The sequence below is a fragment of the Centrocercus urophasianus genome, unplaced genomic scaffold (genome assembly GCF_019232065.1).
Source record: "Centrocercus urophasianus isolate 14NV4802_14NV808 unplaced genomic scaffold, USGS_Curo_1.0 seq_43, whole genome shotgun sequence".
NCBI lineage: Eukaryota > Metazoa > Chordata > Aves > Galliformes > Phasianidae > Centrocercus > Centrocercus urophasianus.
The window spans coordinates 3,372,123-3,389,554 of record NW_024885011.1 but is presented as its reverse complement, the minus strand read 5'-3'; the positions used below and the strand labels follow the sequence as shown (position 1 = coordinate 3,389,554).

General features: G+C 48.2%; 3 protein-coding genes across 7 annotated transcripts in view; 2 read left to right on the top strand and 1 right to left on the bottom strand.

The window, feature by feature from the left end:
• The first annotated feature begins 278 nt into the window (after positions 1–278).
• Positions 279–8,626, top strand: RHCE (Rh blood group CcEe antigens). 3 transcript variants are annotated; one of them, XM_042834063.1, is made up of 11 exons: positions 279–1,388; positions 1,631–1,734; positions 2,230–2,413; positions 2,624–2,774; positions 3,162–3,303; positions 3,860–4,017; positions 4,248–4,385; positions 4,615–4,745; positions 5,393–5,472; positions 6,475–6,548; positions 7,789–8,626. In XM_042834063.1, exons 1-11 carry the CDS (start codon positions 1,357–1,359, stop codon positions 7,813–7,815), a joined length of 1,221 nt encoding a protein of 406 aa, XP_042689997.1. In that variant the 5' UTR covers positions 279–1,356; the 3' UTR covers positions 7,816–8,626. The 3 variants fall into 3 exon arrangements, with proteins under 3 accessions (XP_042689997.1, XP_042689999.1, XP_042689998.1); XM_042834065.1 differs by lacking the exon at positions 1,631–1,734 and having other exon boundaries at positions 282–1,388; positions 7,789–8,116; XM_042834064.1 differs by having other exon boundaries at positions 283–1,734; positions 7,789–8,116.
• Positions 8,627–9,497: 871 nt separating this feature from the next.
• TMEM50A (transmembrane protein 50A) lies at positions 9,498–15,015 on the bottom strand. 2 transcript variants are annotated; one of them, XM_042834066.1, is made up of 7 exons: positions 14,930–15,015; positions 14,681–14,784; positions 12,383–12,495; positions 11,542–11,609; positions 11,272–11,364; positions 10,263–10,323; positions 9,498–9,974 (listed from the first exon to the last, which is right to left on the bottom strand). In XM_042834066.1, the coding sequence occupies exons 2-7, from the start codon at positions 14,771–14,773 to the stop codon at positions 9,929–9,931; spliced, it is 474 nt and encodes a 157-aa protein (XP_042690000.1). In that variant the 5' UTR covers positions 14,774–14,784; positions 14,930–15,015; the 3' UTR covers positions 9,498–9,928. The 2 variants fall into 2 exon arrangements, with proteins under 2 accessions (XP_042690000.1, XP_042690001.1); XM_042834067.1 differs by having other exon boundaries at positions 14,951–15,013.
• A 193-nt stretch (positions 15,016–15,208) lies between these two features.
• RSRP1 (arginine and serine rich protein 1) overlaps positions 15,209–17,432 on the top strand; it is a 4,962-nt gene continuing 2,738 nt past the window's right edge. Inside the window, exons 1-3 of one of the 2 annotated variants that reach the window (XR_006171291.1) lie at positions 15,209–15,410; positions 15,577–15,632; positions 16,653–17,276. Coding sequence is in view for 1 of the 2 variants with exons in the window: in XM_042834094.1 (XP_042690028.1) it covers positions 15,322–15,410; positions 15,577–15,632; positions 16,653–17,276 (769 nt within the window). In the remaining variant the exon portion in view is untranslated. The remainder of the gene's footprint in view (positions 15,411–15,576; positions 15,633–16,652; positions 17,277–17,432) is intronic. The other variant, XM_042834094.1, reaches the window with a different exon arrangement.

Genomic DNA, 17,432 nt, shown 5'->3' with positions numbered 1-17,432 from the left:
GGAGTGGCAGGAGAGCGGCCCAATGGCGGGGCAGGAAGGGGCGGGGCAACGCGGCCGTCCTGTCTCCGATCGGTCCAAAGACGGACGGTATTTGGAGGACCAATCAGAGCCCAGGAAAGCTGCTAGCTTTCGGCCAATGGGAAACCCGTCCCTAAGGCAGGGCCTGTGGGTGGGTGGGGGCGCTCAGCCAATGGGAAGCAGAGGTGGAGCGGAACTTCCGTTGTCTCCGCCCCTTCCGGTTAGACCTGCCTTGTCACCGGCGGCCCCGCCCGCAGTTCGTGCTGTAGTCGCGCGGGGCTGCGTGGCAAAGCGGAGTGCGAGCGGGGCTTCGAACCGCGCCTGGCTTCTTCCCCTCTGCATGGGCCGCGTGCGGGCCCTGAGCGTTCGCACTGTGATGGATGGGCCCGGGCTGAGGAGCGCGGCCCTCCTGTGGCGTTAAAGCCTGTTCGGTTCATGGGGGGATTTGAGGCAAAAAGCCCAGAATCAGCATTTACAGCGGGACAGGAGGATCCCGGGGGTGTCCTGTGCAAAAAGGCACGGGCGACGTTACAGCCTTCGGCATGCGTTCCGTCAGAGTGTTCGTGCTGCCAGGAGACTTGGTCACAAATGTCAAAAAAGAAAGGGAAAAAAAAAAAAAAGGGTGATTTTGCTTATTTAACTCATGCAGAATGGCGGCTGTAGTTCTGAATCCTCAGTGTGGTTCCCAGGTGGTTGTACTGCAGATGGGAGATGGAGCACAGGCAGTCACTGTGTCCACCAGCTCTGTTTGCACCTTATAGGTGTTCCAAAGCAGCTCAGCTGACATTGAGCAACATCTGAGTTGCCCAACACAGTCACCATATCTCCCCAAAAAGGAGCTGTAAGCAGATTTTCCATGGGATATAACAGCTTCTGCCATGTAGCCCTGCTTGTGTGCCCCAAATGTTCGCTTTGGTGGCTGCTTATTTAAAGAAAAAACATGTGCCAACCCAAAGGCTGAGAACCCACAAGTTGGGTGCCTTATAGCCACGGTGTGGCAATGGAAGGTGATGCGTTTCTGAATGCAGGTCAGGTCTGAAGCGATCAGGTTGGTTCTCAGTTAAAAGGCTGCAGTGTGTCTGGGGTTACCCAGCGGGATGCAGGTGTTGTGTTGGAGCCTAACGCAGCTGAAAACACAACCGGAATCTCAGCTGGGCATTTCCTGAGGTAGTGGTGGAGGGGCTCGGGTCTGGATTACAGTCTGAATTACAAGCAATATGAAGGAATAATGATATTGCGTGAGCTTCAGCATCCCACTGCTGTGAGTCTGCATGTCTGCATGCTTTTCTTGCCGTTCAGCTGATACGTGAGGAGCCAAGCAGCTGGAGCACCGTGGGGATGGCATCCTGCAGAATTACATCGACTGTTTGGTATGGTTCTGTTTGTGGGTACTTCTGAGTTTAGTCCATGTCAGCTAAGCTTGGGCTCCTGACGTGCACCAGATAAGGAACATTCGTTGCCGATGCCTCTCGGGTTTTTTATCTCTCTTTTATTCCCCCTCCCCCTCCTTAACTGTTGGTTTGAGGTGACACAAACATTGTTTATAGAAGACAGTATTAAAGTGTTTGTGCCTAAGTATCATCTGGTGCACAATGTCTTCTACTTACCTCAGCTTCCGATGCAGCGTGCCGTGGCTGATCCTTTCTCTGGAAGCTGTCTTCATCGTCCTCGTTTATTTTCTGTTCTCAGACCAGTATGCATTACTTTACTACACAGGTAAGACTGCTCACCTTGCCGTGAAAGGAAGGATTTTTATTTTGCATTGCAGTAGAGTTGGGATGGATGGTTTTGTGTGCTGGTGAGTGAGAAGGAGAACGTTTGTGCTGCCCTTCTGCTGCCCTGCTTGTATTCTTCGTCATTATTTATGTGAAAGCAAAGGCAGTCAACAAAGTCATACGTGATACAAATTGCATTGCTCATCTGTTTTCTGCTGTCTCCACGTGTATAAGTGGAAACTTCTGAGGACAGGCAGCGCTCTGAGTGCAGAACTCTGGTGAGGTCCCAGCACATGAAACAACTGTAAAACCAATTTTGAGTACGGTATGGTCTTTCTGTTTCCTTATGGAAGAGAGAGCAACCTCTGGGTTTCTTTAAAACTAGTTCATAATGGTGCCCAGTGTTTAATAGAAAGATTTCTTAGTTAATTGTCATTTTTTAAAACCAGTCTGCTGGAATCACTTCACTGCTCTTCTGCTCTTTTCTGCCACGCAGATTTGCAGGATGTCAGCCACATGCTCATTTTTGGATTTGGCTTTTTCCTGACGTTTTTGAAACGATACGGGTTTAGCAGTGTGGGATTCAACCTCCTGATCATCGTGCTTGGTGTCCAGTGCTCCATTCTGATGGAAAATGTATCAGTTTTCCCAACAGAAAGAACAGTGGAAGATGTGTTCAGGTAATTAGTTCTTGTTAGAATTGGAATCACTGGAGCTGCTGATGGCTTTTATTCTGGTGTAATGCCTGGCTGCAGTGAATCAGCATGGTCGTTGCAGACTTTTTGGAGGGTTAAGTGCATTTTGCTGTCAGTTGTTCTTTCTTCTTTGCCTGAATATGATCCTGACATGGAATTGTATTTTGTTTTCTTCTTTCCTTCCTTTCGTTACAGAATAACGGGAGCTGCTATGAGCGTGGTTGCTGTGGTCATCTCCATTGGAGCTGTTCTTGGGAAGATCAATCCCATGCAATCCATCGTGATGACAGTTGTGGAGATAATAGTTTTCCGTATGAGCAGATGGATCAACATGCACGTCCTGAAGGTACAGCAGTATCATTTCCAGAAACAGGAGGGAAAGTTTCACAGAGCCTTTGGAAACACTGCTGTTTCCACTGACTGATACACGAGCACACTGTGCACAGCAGAGGCAGAGCTGCGTTTAACACACAGTGTAAATGTGCTCCGAGCTCTTTGTGGATGAACTGGTTATGAGCTACAGTGAGCTCAGATAAATTAACGTGGCATTAAAAACCCACGCTTAAGTTATAAACCAAGTGACTGTTTTGACAAATTCTTCACAGGGAGGTTGCATGAGTGAACTATATCAGCATCTGTGTCAAAGTTTCCTGTGGCACATGATTGGTTATGTGGCACATAATCATAATGTGGCACATTATTGATTACAAATTTAATTACTCTACTGATGCAGGTTTCATACCATGTATGCATGATGCACGTTCACCTGTTTGGGGCCTACTTTGGCCTGGCTGTCTCCTCACGTTTCCCTGAGCCATCACCGAGGGCTGAGAAGAATGCAAGTACTTCAAAATCGGACTTACTGTCAATGTTGGGTGAGGCATTTGGTTTAATGCTGGGAGAAGAGATTGCAGTGAGAGCAGGAGGAAAGCATAAGTGCAGGTTCACTGCTGCCCTCTCTCAATTAATCCCTCTCTCTTTGGGGCTTGTGTGGACGTTTTGGTCAGGGATCCATGTGCCAAGATTATGACTTGTATTTCAGTAGTGCTTAGAGTCCCTATCTGGGGCTGAAATGCTGTTTGCTACATCAAGGTGCTGCACAGTGATATGGAAATGCAGTCCCTGCCTAATCCTGTGAGTGGTAAGATAAAAACCTGCTGAAAGGTGGGGAACAGGATACAGGCAGGCCCGTGATCTGCTGTCCGTATGACACTGCAGTGCTGTGTGCAGTACCACGTTTCTGGGGAAGATGTTGGGACAGCAGCCAGCTCTCAGGCTGTCTGCACTGCAGAGGACAGGAATTACTCTTTGGTCAGAGTGAGGAAGTTGAAATGAATGCAGAAATGTGGGTTGGAAGCGTCCAGAGACAGCCTATGGTAGATATACCTGTTTGAGAGCAGGTAATAACAATTGCTTGTCTTTGTCTCCAAGGCACTCTCTTTCTGTGGGTGTTCTGGCCAAGCTTCAATTCTGTACTGGCTCCAGAAAAGAATAAGTTGATCTTTAACACCTACTTAGCACTTGCAGTGAGTGCTGTAACTGCCTTTGCGTTGTCTGGTCTGATCACAAAGGATGGAAAATTCAGGATGGTAAGACATTCTGTTACTCTCAGTAATACGTTGCAGGGTAAAATAGCTATTCAATAAAAGCAAATCTGAGTTTTCAGCGTGGCAGTCATCATTAGGCTGCCAAGCAGAAGAAACTGTAAGTTAGAAATGGTGTTCTCTGATGGTAGCTTACAGTATGCAGAAGCCCACATCCCCTAATGTGCTGTTACACAACAATGACTGAATTTTCTCTGTGCTACTTTGTTTTACAGACTCATATCCATAGTGCAGCACTGGCTGGTGGGGTTGCTATTGGTTATGCAGCAGACATTATCGAGTATCCCTGGATTGCAATGATTTTGGGTCTCCTTGCTGGTGTGATAAGCACGCTAGGATCTTTCTGTTTACAGGTAACACTCAAAGCCTGAAATTCCTTTTTGTAGAAGTTCTGTAAACTTATTTTCCAGTGTGACATACCTCAAGGTAAACCTCTTTTTTGAGAAGATTAAACCTGAAGTCTTGACCAAGGTGTGGGATTGCAAGTTAAGAGTCCAAAGTTAATTTCCTAACTCTAAATAGACAGTGTCCAGTTATCAGCTTGTGTTCTTGTGTATCACTTCATGTTTTCCCTCTTCCCAGAGTTGCTTGAACCCTACTCTCAAGATTCATGATGCATCTGGGGTTCATTTCACGTTTGGTTTGCCTGCTGTGTTTGGAGCTCTTGCCCGAGTTCTTTTCTGTGTGCTGGAAATCCAGACTAAATCACCAAGGTACATAAATGTTTGCCCTTAGGTGTAATAAGTTTATCTGATCATTACTGGAGGGTGCCCTGAGTGGAATTCTCATAAATACAGAAGGCTTGCAAGTCTTCACAGATAAATCATGTTAGGTTTCAGTCCTAAATTTGGTCCTTTATCTTCAGAGCAGTGTACAGAGGAGATGAAGGCTGGGAAAATGCCTCCTTCCCAGGTGTTTTGGGAAAGCTTTGCATACTGTTACAGCAAGGGAGGGAAAAAAAGATGAATTTTATCCCAAAGTCTTTAACATACAGGCAAGGGCTAACACCAGTCTGGACCCCCAACTGGAAATATGCTTGGGGAAACACCACACAAAGGGCTCACTGAAGGGTGGTTCTCCATAGGATTTCATGGATCAAATCAAGCCCATGTTGTATCACAGAAGTTCTCTGGTTCTCTCAGCTTACACAGGAATGAATCACAGTGCAACATGGTTGTAGGCTTCTGCTCAGCTCTCTTAAAGCATCCAACTGCAGCTGCATAAAGGGTTGAAAATGGTGATTGTGATGTGAGGTTTTGACAGGAGGTCCGTGCACAGGGACCACTTGGGGCAGACACATCCACAGGCTGAACGTTAGAGCCAGCAACTGTCAAAGGGGAAACACTTGTTTTGCTTTCAGCATTGGCCACGAGGTCGCAATGAGCATCGGTGCCTTCTGCTTCACCATCAGTGCTGCCCTGATAACGGGTCTGATTACAGGTAAGCAGGAAAACCACGTTTCAGTAACATCTTCCACATTTTGCTTTGGGGCAGGGGCTGTGTCTTCCCATTGCAGCTGTTGTGTGTCAGTGTCCCTTGCAAAAAGACACCGGTGTAACTGAGGTGCTAATGTGTGCTGCTGTGGATAGGGATTTATGTAGGAGAAACAGCTGGAAGCATGAGCACCCAGAACTCTTCCTGGATAGGCTCTGAAGAAGAGATGTAGTCAACATAACCTACCTGCAACATTTTTTCATTGGTGAAATGTGTTTTGCAGATGTTTACCAGCTGCCTTCAGATTACAGACATGAGATGTGTGAGGATGAAAGTACATTTATGTTTTGGTGTTGTCTTGGTGACAGAAAAATGCTACCTGGAGCTTCTCATTTTTTAGGCCAGTTGCTGCAAATCTGCAGACTTCCACTCACGTCAGCAGCTTGCAAGAGGCAGACCCAGCTCCTCTGGTTGCTGGGGTTTGGGATCATCAAGGCTCACGTGCTCCTCACATGACATACTGTAGGTTTTATGGCAGCTGCAGTTGTTCTAAAGCTGCTAATTCTGGTTTGAGGTGAAAGCTGCTGTAAAATATACTCTGAAACGATCTTATAAAATGCTTTAATCGATTGCAATTTTGCATTAGCTCAAGGGTAGGTAAGAGCTAATGAGTTCTTTAAAAAACAATCAACTACAACAATCATTCAGTGGTTCCACGTACTGAGAACCCAAACTAACAGTGCTGCTAAGCCTGTCTGCTTTCATGTGAGAAGTTAAAGACTTCCCATGTATCCTTAGAATCTGGGAGGCTGTTTAATGGGTTTTTACCTATAAGCTTCTCCATACTTAAGGTCAACTTGAGTCACAGGGCTTTGCTGAAGTGTTCTGTCCTGATGTTGTGTTTTAGTCTGTGTTCCATTTGGATGTGTGTTACCAAGAAGTTACACAGCCTTTCTCTTTCCATGACACGTGTAGAGGTATATCCAGTGTATGTGTTTTTACAACCAGGTTTAATCCTAAACCTCAAACTGCTGAAGCCCATCCCTGTCTCCAAGTATTTTGAAGACCAGATGTACTGGGAGGTAAGTTTCCTTTCAGTGTAAGGTTAACCACGTGGCAGTGCACACAGCAGCTATTTCAGGGTACGTTTTAATGCCCCGTTTGTTCAGCTGTCTGAAGCCTGAGTAAAATAGAAGTGTTCTTCAGATAGCATTGCTGGTGGTGGGCACGTGGCTAAAGCTGTGATCTCTGTTGTGACACACAACATCTGTGCTCAGACATCCTGTGCTTCATAGATGGTCCTTTGGAATCATAGAAAATTACCAAGGTTGGAAAAGACCTAAAAGCTCATCCAGTCCAACCGTATTCCCAACAGCTCCCACTAAACCATGTCCCTCAACACAACATCCAGCCTTTCCTTGAACACCCCCAGGTTCAGTGACTCCACCACCTCCCTGGGCATCCATTGCAGTGCCTGACCACCCTTTCTGAAAAGTAATACTTCCTCATGTCCAGCCTGAATCTCCCCTGCCGTAGCTTGAAACCATTCCCCCTGGTCCTATCACTGATGACACGAGAGCAGAGCCCCAGCTCCCTCCAACCTCCCTTCAGGCAGCCATAGAGAGCAATGAGGTCTCCCCTGAGCTCCTCTTCTCCAGGCTGAACATTCCCAGCTCCTTCAGCCTCTCTTCATCAGCCCTGTGTTCCAGACCCCTCACCAGCCTTGTTGCCCCCCTTTGAACACGTTCCAGGGCCTCAATATCTTTCTTGCAGTGAGGGGCCCAAAACTGGACACAGTACTGGAGGTGCAGCCTCACCAGTGCTGAATACAGGGGAACAATCACCTCTCTGCTCCTGCTTGCAACGCTGTTTCTGATGCAGGCCAGGCTGCCATTGGCCTTCTTGGCCACCTGGGCACACTGTTGGCTCCTGTTCAGCCGAGCATCAATCAATACCCCCAGGTCCATTTCCTCTACGCCGTCCTCCAGCCACACCGCCCCAAGCCTGCAGCATCGCCTGGGGTTGTTGTGGCCCAAGTGCAGGACCCGGCATTTGGCCTTGTTGAACCTCATCCCATTAATGGGATGTCAAAGAGCAGGATTTTTACCAGGCAGTTCTGTGGACGGAAGGTTCTTTCTATGAAAACTCCTGGCCTTCACTGGGCGTTGAGTGCATGAACACAGAGCTTGTGCACATTTAGGTGCTGAATGTGATCCTCTAAGAACCATGGAATTTGGAATAAGGTTCTGCATCGCCTCCTCCATGCGTTGATTTGATGTTGATTGATAAAATGTTCTGATACAAGAATGTCTGTATTCACAGTTTCCTCATCTGGCTGTTGGATTTTGAATGGATGAACCTAAATGGAAAACTTGACCAAGATCTGTATTTGTCATTAGAGAAAATGAGTAGCTACGATGAAACAGCACTTCACTATTAGCACACTTAGAAAAGCCTTCCCAATGGACACGTGAAGAATTTGCAACAAAACGTCCATTATTTCTGAACAATCAGCACATATATTCACAGATGGAGAATTACAACACGTTTTCTTTTCTGTTTTGATCATTTTACCTTAAATATTTTTGTAGGATGTGTACAGAAAGCTGCTGTCGTGGCTTATCCATTAAAATGCTTGGAAACTTTTAAAGCTGTATTTAGTTCTGAAGTTTAAAAGTCCCAATCTGTGCAGCATGCATTTATTCTAGAAGTGCTGAAGTTCTTGTTTGTAAGTTCAATGAAGTTCTGCTGAAGGCCTTGTTTTGATGGCTGAGCCAGAACTCCACACTGTGCCAGGCTGGAATCGTGTCACCAGACAAATCTGCTCTTGGCTCAGCCAAGATTTGGAAGATCTGATGGCAAGAAATGACGAGCAGAACTTGGGTTTGTGCTGGGGGGTGGCCAGCCTGGAAGATCTGGAAACGATTCCTTAAACACTGCCAGCTAAAGGCCTCACCTTGATTTGAATGAACAAAAGCAGATATTGCTTGTAGAGTGCTCCTACCTGCAGGGCTCTGTGCACGAGGCACGGCCTGCTCAGTCAGGGGATGCAGTGCAGACGTGTTTGTAAATGCATGGTGCTCCTGAGCTTTTTCTTCATTTCAAAATAGTTGACGTTTTTTTCTTTAACTGCTTACATAATTAAAGAAGTGGAACCTTGGCTGTTTTTATTTACTCATCACACTTGCTTAAAAATGAAGGAATGAGGCAAACTGTAACACTGAAAACAAGAGGGGGAGTATTTGATGCTCGCTGCAACGTCTGCTGACATCTAATTTGTTCATTAGGGAATAAACAAAGCAGTTCTGCAATTAAAGGAAGCTGAGACAGAGTTCCAGGTACTTGTAGAGGAAGTGTCACTGTTTCTTATTTCACAAAACAGCCAGCCATCTACTTATTTATCAGCTGCATGCAGCTTTTACCAGCTGACAGTTCATTCAGCAGAGCTGCCTACACCTTTATGTGCCTCCTTATCACACATTTAGCACATCACTGCCCTGGCAGTACTGTAATCCAGGCTGAACTTGTGACCTTCAGTTCCTCACGTTCCAGCAACCCACTGAACATAAAGACACAAAGACTTCTTCCGTGCTTCTGCTGTCTTCCAGCAGGAGTGGTGGTAAGGAACAGTATTTCATTCCTCTGTTTCTCTCACATCTCTTTGCTCCCTGATTTCTTGAGCAAGTAACCAAGCTGTGCGTAGAGGATGGGGCAAAACAGCTCCTCTTGTATCTCAGAGTTCAAATGAATACAGATCAGAAATCTCTCTTGCAGGGCCTGTCCCTGGTTTAACTCCCAGCTGAGGAGTGTTCTTCCTTCCTTTTATTGTGGTTAGGAATTAAGTTTACAGCAGGCTTTGTGGATGAGCTCCTTACAGCCAGAACCAGGACAGAACTTGAACCTGTGCCTCTGCAGTGTCTGAGCAGCAGTGAGTTGTTCACTGCCCTCACCATCATTGTGTTAAACACTCAGGGAAAAACAAGGTCCAAAGCAGCACAGCTTAATGCAGGAAAAAACACAAACCAGTCAGATTTGAAAGTAAAGAACTGTTTATATTGTCCAGATATAGGAAATACTTAATAAATATATGTTAAAAATTGGTTGTAAAGCAAGTAGGACTTGGGTTGTAAATATCATAGAAAGTGTGAAATGGTTAAATGCATTAATCTTCCACTATTCTATTTTCTTATAGCAAACATCATACAAAAGTGACTTCCATTGCTACTTGTAGCAGTTTTACAGGTCAGAAACATTACAACACTGAAATCAATATAACTGTTTTCAGGGTTTTTTCCTTTAAAAAAAAAAAATACAACCAGGATTTGTGGTGCTGTGATTTCACTTCTCCACGTTTTACCTTTAGACACCGTTGAAGGGCACCGTATACAAAATGGCTTTACAAAATTTCCAGAATACAGAGTTAAAAAAGTGACACGGCCAATGCGCTTCCATCAGCGTGGGCTCACTGCCACAGGTCCTCTGTGCGGCCAAATTTGAAGACCAGTCCTCTGTTTGAAACAAGAAAGGCACGTGAGCACCTCAGGGGGCAGATTAAACACCAACTCATGTTTTCAATACGTTATTTGTGGGAGCAAGTTGTGTATTTGTGAACCCACGGCCTGCTCCTGCAACAAAACCCGTGCAGGCAGATCAGCGAGTGCCCTCAGCTGCACTGTATTCACCCACATCTAGCTGCAAAGAAATAGAGCTGAAATAAAACCCAGACTGCAGCAAGCTTTGGTTTTGATCATTCAAAACCAATTAGGTAAGAAATGAACAAAGGATGAGAAGCTTACCCGAAAAAGATGAATGCATTCTGGAAAAAAACAGCAATTCCTGGGTACACGACTGTTTTCTCTAAAGGCAAACAGAACAAAACACTCTGAATTTTTCACAAGTCCTTTTCTCTTCAAAGAGACCCCATCTCACAACAGGGTCCAGCTGCTGCCTCAGAACAGATCTGCCCTCAGATGGGTTGTTCTCTCATAGAATTAACAGAGCACTCTGCATCTTTTGCATCCGTTTCATCCTCTGACAAGTTGGTTCCCTCCCATCTGTTGCCCCCGCTGCAAAGTAATTTCAATGGCTTTTGTGCCTCCCCCTCACTTATTCAGCTTTCCAAAGAACTGAAGCAACAATCAAAGATGTCACTCAGATCTCAGCTCATGCAGGCTGTCGTTACCGTGTGGGATTGCACACCCAGATTGCAGTGATGATGAGCCACAGAACGGAGCACTGGCATGAAATCAGTGTGCCCAGGTGTCCCTGAAAATCCCCCGTCACCTGAGTAATGCCAAGACTAAAGAGAACATAAATTAGAACCCAACCACTGTGCCCTAATGAGCATGAAATTCACTGCCAGGGCTGAGCAACAGCTTCATGTCTGCTGATGTGTCCCTGCCAAGAGGAATGCTGCAGTTTGTATGACTTTCTCAAGATTTGTCTTCGTAAAATCACCACGGTATAAAGGAAGGTGAGCAGTTCTACAAGCAGTTTGCTGGCTTAATGTATAGGCCTGGGGAACAACCTGCACAAAATGAGTCACCTTAATTCTGGAAAGAGGTGTTTGCTGAGAATTCTTCCTATATAATGTAAGCAGTTCAATTATTTCAGTGCAGTCCCCTGTGTGACTCAGCTGTTTCTACTAAGGCTAACTGGAAGGTTTGTGCCCTACAAAACAGGCTGACATGAGCTTAAATAACAGAAACGGGATCTTAAAATTCCCCATATGTTAGAAAAAAGAAAAAAAAAAATGGATAGGGAAGAACTAGACAGGGTCAGGCCACACTTCATGTCACATTTTACCTTTAACGACGTATCCTCCAAACAGAATCCACATGGAAGCAATCAGAGAGCCAAAAGCCATCATAAAGCCAATGAAGAGCCAGATCCGAGCACCTTAAAAAAGACACACAGGAGGTTCTGTGCCTGTCCCTGGGTGAGACACCAGCAGCTTTCCAGGTGTTTCAGTTTCAGAGCACCTGATGTGACCCACTTATGCTGTGCACATAAAGCAGTGCACAGCTGGTGCAGCATCACAGCTCTTCCAAGGGTTGCTGACTGCACACCTCTTACCTGTCTGTCCCAGGCAGCCCTCGCTGTAGCTGTCGCCCCGCACTTGTCCGTTAGACACTGCGTTGATCCTGAATGTGACAAACAGGATGAAAAAGGGGAAAGATAAATAAAGCAAGAAGGAAAATGTTCATAGAACGGGAGGAGAAACTTCTCAGAAACTCATTTAGGCTGTACTGCATTTCTTAGATGTATTTTATTGCTCAGACTGTGGAACGATGCTAAAACTTCAATGCACTGCTCCACTTTTAATGCTTTGATCTGTGTGCTACTCCATTGCTAATGGCTCCTCACCACAGACAGATGCAAGGCACGTGATCCTAGGCTGCATCGAATGAAGCATGACCAGCAGCTCGAGGGAGGAGGTCCTCCCCTTCTGCTCTGCTCTCACGAGACCACATGCAGTGCTGCATTCAGCTCTGGGGCCCCCATCATAAGAAAGGAAGGAACCCCCTTTCACTGAGTGCAGGAATAGGATAAAGGGGAATGGTTTTAAGCTAAAAGAGGAGATTTGAATGAGACGTTAGGAAGAAATGTTATCACTCAGTGGGCAATGAGGCTGAGCACTGCAGCCCAGAGCTGTGGGTGCACAGAGGCAGCGCCCAAGGCCAGACTGCATGGAGCCTTAGGCAGCCTGCTCAGAAGTGTCCCAGCTTATGGTGGGGGGTTGGACCTAGGTGATTGTTAGAACCCCTTCAACCCAAACCATTCTATATTAGCAACACTCAGACCCTGGCTTGTTCTTTTCAGTTACCTCCTGATTTAAAGAGTACATTTTAAAAAAAATTCTGAATTCCACCAGATTTCTAGGTGTGCACAGCTCTGATCAAGACGTTACACTCACATTAGGAATGCAATGGTGGCTATGACCCCACAGGCATGATATGAATGGTTGAAGTCTTCCATGGTAGGGTACTTTACAGCTGCATCTATGATTATCCACCAACCTGTAAAAAACTGTTAAAAGCGAGAGTACTATAGTTTAAAACACAGACAGAAAAGTTTTGACCAAAAAAACCATAAATTACAGCATGACTGCCTCTGCTGTCAGCTTAGTTAGGTACGAGCTAAGCACAAACCCCACGATTCAGCTGCTTCAAGAGATCACAGAATTGCAGGGCCTGGAAGGGACCGCTAGAGGTCATCGAGTCTGTTACACTCAGGGCCACCAACCTCCACATTCAATACCAGCCCAGGCTGCCCAGGGCCCCATCCAACCCGGCCTTGAACACCTCCAAGGATGGACGGGGCATCACAGCCTCTCTGGGCAGCTGTTCCAGCACCTCACCACTCTCATAGCAAAGAACTTCCCCCTGACATCCAACCTCAATCTCCCCTCCCTCAACTTCAAACCATTTCCCCTCATCCTGCTGTTATCTCCCCTTTCCAAGAGTTGATTCCCCTCCTGTTTTAGGCTCCCTTTAGGTACTGCAGGCTGCACTGAGGTCACCCCACAGCCTTTTTTTCTCCAGGCTGAACAAGCCCAGCTCCCTCAGCCTGTCTTCATAGGGGAGCTGCTGCATCCCCCTGATCATCTTTGTAAACTCAGAATGCATTCATCATCTGAGACATTTTCTGGAGCTGATATTCCTTTTTTTCTCCAGGCTGAACGAGCCCAGCTCCCTCAGCCTGTCTCCACTGGGGAGGTGTTACAGCCCTTTCATTATCTTTGTGGCCTCCTCTGGACCCTCTCCAACAGCCCTTTCTTGTACTGGGGGTTCCAGACATGGACACCTCCCCAGGTGCAATATTCTTAAACCCCATGTAGTTTTTCTCTGCCCAGCTCTCCAGTCTGTCCAAGACTCCCTGAATGGCAGCACAGCCTTCAGGTGTGTCAGCCATTCCTCCCAGCCTCTTACCATCGGCACTATCCCCTCATTAAAGTCACTGATGAAGATGTTGATCAAACCCAGCACTAATCCCAGGGAGCACCTGAGGTCTGAGCTCTGCCAGACAGTTCATAGAATCAAAGAATTACCAAGGTTGGAGAAAACCCACAGGATCACCCAGTCCAATCCTTCACCTATCACCAATAGCTCCTACTAAACCATACCCCTCAACACAACGTCCAAACGCTCCTTGAACACCTCCAGGTTGGTGACTCCACCACCTCCCTGGGCAGCTCATTCCACTTCTTCAGAGAAGTAGTATTTCCTAACGTCCAGCCTGAATCTCCCCTGGCGCAGCTTGAAGCCATTCTCTCTCATCCTGTCACTGTTACACGAGAGAAGGGGCTGACCCCCAGCTCACTACAACCTCCCTCCCTTCAGGTACTTATAGAGAGCAATAAGGTCTCCCCTGAGCCTCCTCTTCTTCAGACTGAACAATCCCATCTACTTAACAGATTCACAGAATGGCCAGGGTTGGAAGGGACCTCAAGGAAGATCAATCAATCTCCAACCCCTCCCCACAGGCAGGGCCACCAACCTCCACATTTAATACCAGACCAGGCCACCCATGGCCCCATCCAACCTGGTCCTGAACACCTCTAGATCCTTCAGCTGCTCCTCATAAGGCCTGAGCTCCAGACCCCTCACCAGCTTTGCTGCCCTTCTTTGAACACTGTCTTTCTTGCAGTGAGGAGCCCAAAACTGGACACAATACTCAAGGTGCAGCCTCACCAGAGTACAAGGGGACAATCACTTCCCTGCTCCTGCTGAGCACACTATTTCTAATGCAGGCCAGGATGCCATCGGCCTTCTCAGGCACACTGCTGGCTCACATCCAGCTGAGCATCAATCAACACCCACAGCTCCACTTCCTCTACACAGCCGCTCCGCCCCAAGCCTGCAGCATTGCCTGGGGTTGTTGTGTCCAAAGCGCAGGACCCAGCATCTAAACATGTTGAACCTCATCCTGCTGGCTTCAGCCCAGCCATCCAGCCTGTCCAGATCCCTCTGTCAGTTCTCTGTAAGTTCTCAGCCCATCTCCATTCATCCATCCCACACTCCCCAAGGCCTGCAGTAGGGATGGCAGCATCAACGCCTTGCTGACACCCGGAGGTTTCTCAGCAGCCAGCCCAGCGCAGGGGAAGGCTATGGGGTGGACTGTGGTCCCTATGCCCCATAACCGTGTGACGGGGAGCCTTCCTTTCCATGCCCAGCACTCTGCCGTGGGGCTCGGCGCTAAAAGCCGCACACACCAGCACTCCGGCGGCGATGGACGCGATGGTGTTCCGCTTCTCCCCCCAGTCCACGCACTCCGAGCACCTCAGGCTCTCCAGGAAGCCGGACATCTTCCAACGCTCTGAGGAACGCAAGAAAACATCGCATTTCCGTCACTGGAAAAATCCACCACAGCTTTGATAACCGCACCTCAACGCCCGCAAGCGGAGAACGGCCCGGACCCACAGCCCGGCCGGCGCCACGGAAGGCGCAGAGCCGCCGCTCACCTCAGACCTGCCGCCGCTCACCTCACGGCTACCGCCGCCCGACGATCCGCCGACGCGCTCAGTGCGCAGGCGCGGCGCTCAGCTGCTGCTCCCTGCCGACAGCGCGCAGGCGCGTAGCGTGCGGGAGCTCGTCAAACGGGGACTTATGCGCATGCGCCGCAGTATGAGGAGGGAGGGGGAGAAGCGGGCCATCGCGCGCAGTGCGCATGTCCAAATAGCCGGCGTCCTGCCCGCGCATGCGCAGTTCTGTCCGTTACGTAAGCGGGGAGTGACGTTCTGGAAGGTTCGCGGCCGGGCTCAGTCGGCGCTCCGTTTGCTGTTGGGGTGGCCGCGTTTGTGTGGAGCTCCGGGGGTTCGGATCGCAGTGCGTTCTCCGGGCTCGGCCGTTCGCTATGGGCGTGACTCACGAAGCGGGGCTGTCACCTCGGGCTCCGCCGTCAGAGCAGGATCCGTGCGGAGGCGGCGCGGCTGCGTGCAGTGGGTGAGGGGGGGCGAGGAGCTGCGTGGGGCCGATGGGCGGGATGGGGGGAAGAGGGGAGTGCAGGTGCGGTGTGAGTGCGGTGTGAGTGCGGTGTTCGCTGCGGGCTGTGGTGAGTTATGCTGAGCTGTGCTACGGCCGGCCCTCACTCGCCGTTGTGTCGTTGCAGGAACACCCTCGGGTCCCATGGAAGTCAGCAGCGCGGATGTCCGGCGGCCCCCAGCGGTAAGCGGCCGGCTGCGGCTTCACGCAAAGCCCTGGTTGGCTTCTGAATTGAGTGTGGGAAGGCGGGGCGGGGGGGAGGGGTATGTGGGGTGTTCCCCTGCTATGTGCAGTGCCCGTGACCTTGGCTTCTGTTTAGATGGACAGTGCAGAGTTTAATCAGCTCTAATAGATGTCTTGATAGCCCTTATTGGCACTAAGCAGTGAATCCAAGGTCAGTGGTTCAGCTGGCAATCTTTGTTCATTAACACAATGCTAATGATATAGGTGTACTGAACACGGAAGCTTGTTTTGATATGCTGCCTTAAGAAGTCACATCCTTTGGTCTCTTAGCTGTATTTTTCACAGGTGTGTAGTATGTGTAAGACCTTACAGGTGTAGTTCAGTAGTATGATGTGGTTTTGTGGTCATTGGTCTTACTTACATAGAGCTGTGGAGGTAAAGCATGAAGTTTGTTCTGTCCTGGGAGGCAGATGTCTGTTTTGCACCTCCTGCACTTAGAAATGTTGGGAGCTTGAATATCTTGAAAACTTTGTTTGGGGTAAATAAATAGTACTAACTATCATCTTAACAGAAGTTGTGTGAAGGATGTTAAAGCCCACACAAACTTTTCAGAATTCCAGAGAGAGCTACTCATGGTTTACACCAAAGCCTTCTTAAACTTTCATACAGAGTCATAGAATAATCAAGGTTGGAAGAGGCCTCTAAGATCATCCAGTCCAACCATCCTCCTACCACCAGTATCTCTTCACTGAACCACGTCCTTCAGCACAAGATGTAAACATTTCTTGACCACTTCCTGGGCAGCGTGTTCCAAAAGTCTGACCACAGAGCAGGAAATGGTGCTGCTTAAAAATGTCATGCTTAAAACATGCTGATAATTGTCAGGAAAAATTGTCAGCGTTGAACTTGAACTTCTTGTTTGTGTGCAGTGTGTTGTAATATTTGATGGTGGTGTATATGGAAATTGCTGTGTGTAAATGATTTGCTTCTTCATTTGCTTCTCTTCTCTCCCCTGCCCAGGAACAGAGACCGGATATTGCAGAACAACAATAAAAACAGAATCGAGTTCTGAAAGTACCTGCAAGGAAAAAGTGGTGAGCAGGAAGAGCAGCGATATGGCCAACTTCATGGATGATTTGACTCTCAGTTCACCAAAGAAAACAGAGAATGGCTTGAGATCCAAGAGAAGCTGCGATAGGTCATCCTCGAGGTCATCCAGTCGGTCCTCCTGCAGCTCCCAGTCCAGTTCCAGTACGTCCTCTTCAGCTTCCTCCAGGAGCTGGAGCCGGTCCAGATCCAGGTCTAGGGATCGGAGGCGCAGATCCCGGAGGCACAGAAGATGCTCCCGTTCCTATTCCAGAAGCCGCTCGAGGTCTCGTGGCTACACGAGGTACAGGGGCAGGTTCCACTCCAGGCACTCCAGGAGGTACCGCCGCAGCCCTCCGAGGCACAGGTCGCGCAGCAGGTCGTGGTCCCGTGGCAGATCCTACTACAGAAGGTCCTATTCAAGAAGCAGGTCGCGTTCGAGAGGCAGAAGAAGCTACGGGTTTGGGAGGACGGTGTATCCTGAGGCTTACAGGAGCTGGAGGAGCAGGTCACGAACGAGGTCTCGGAGCAGGTCGCCTCTGCACCTGAGTGAGAAAGGTACTGTGAGACTGGATGCGAGCTTTTGAAAGCAGGGCTGTTATGAACTAGATAAGTTGTAGTCCCTGTAGTTGCTTTATAGGGCATAAATGGTGGTAGCAAATGGAAAGGAAGTCTTGGTTCATCTATAAAAAATGTATCGGGGGGGGGGGGGGG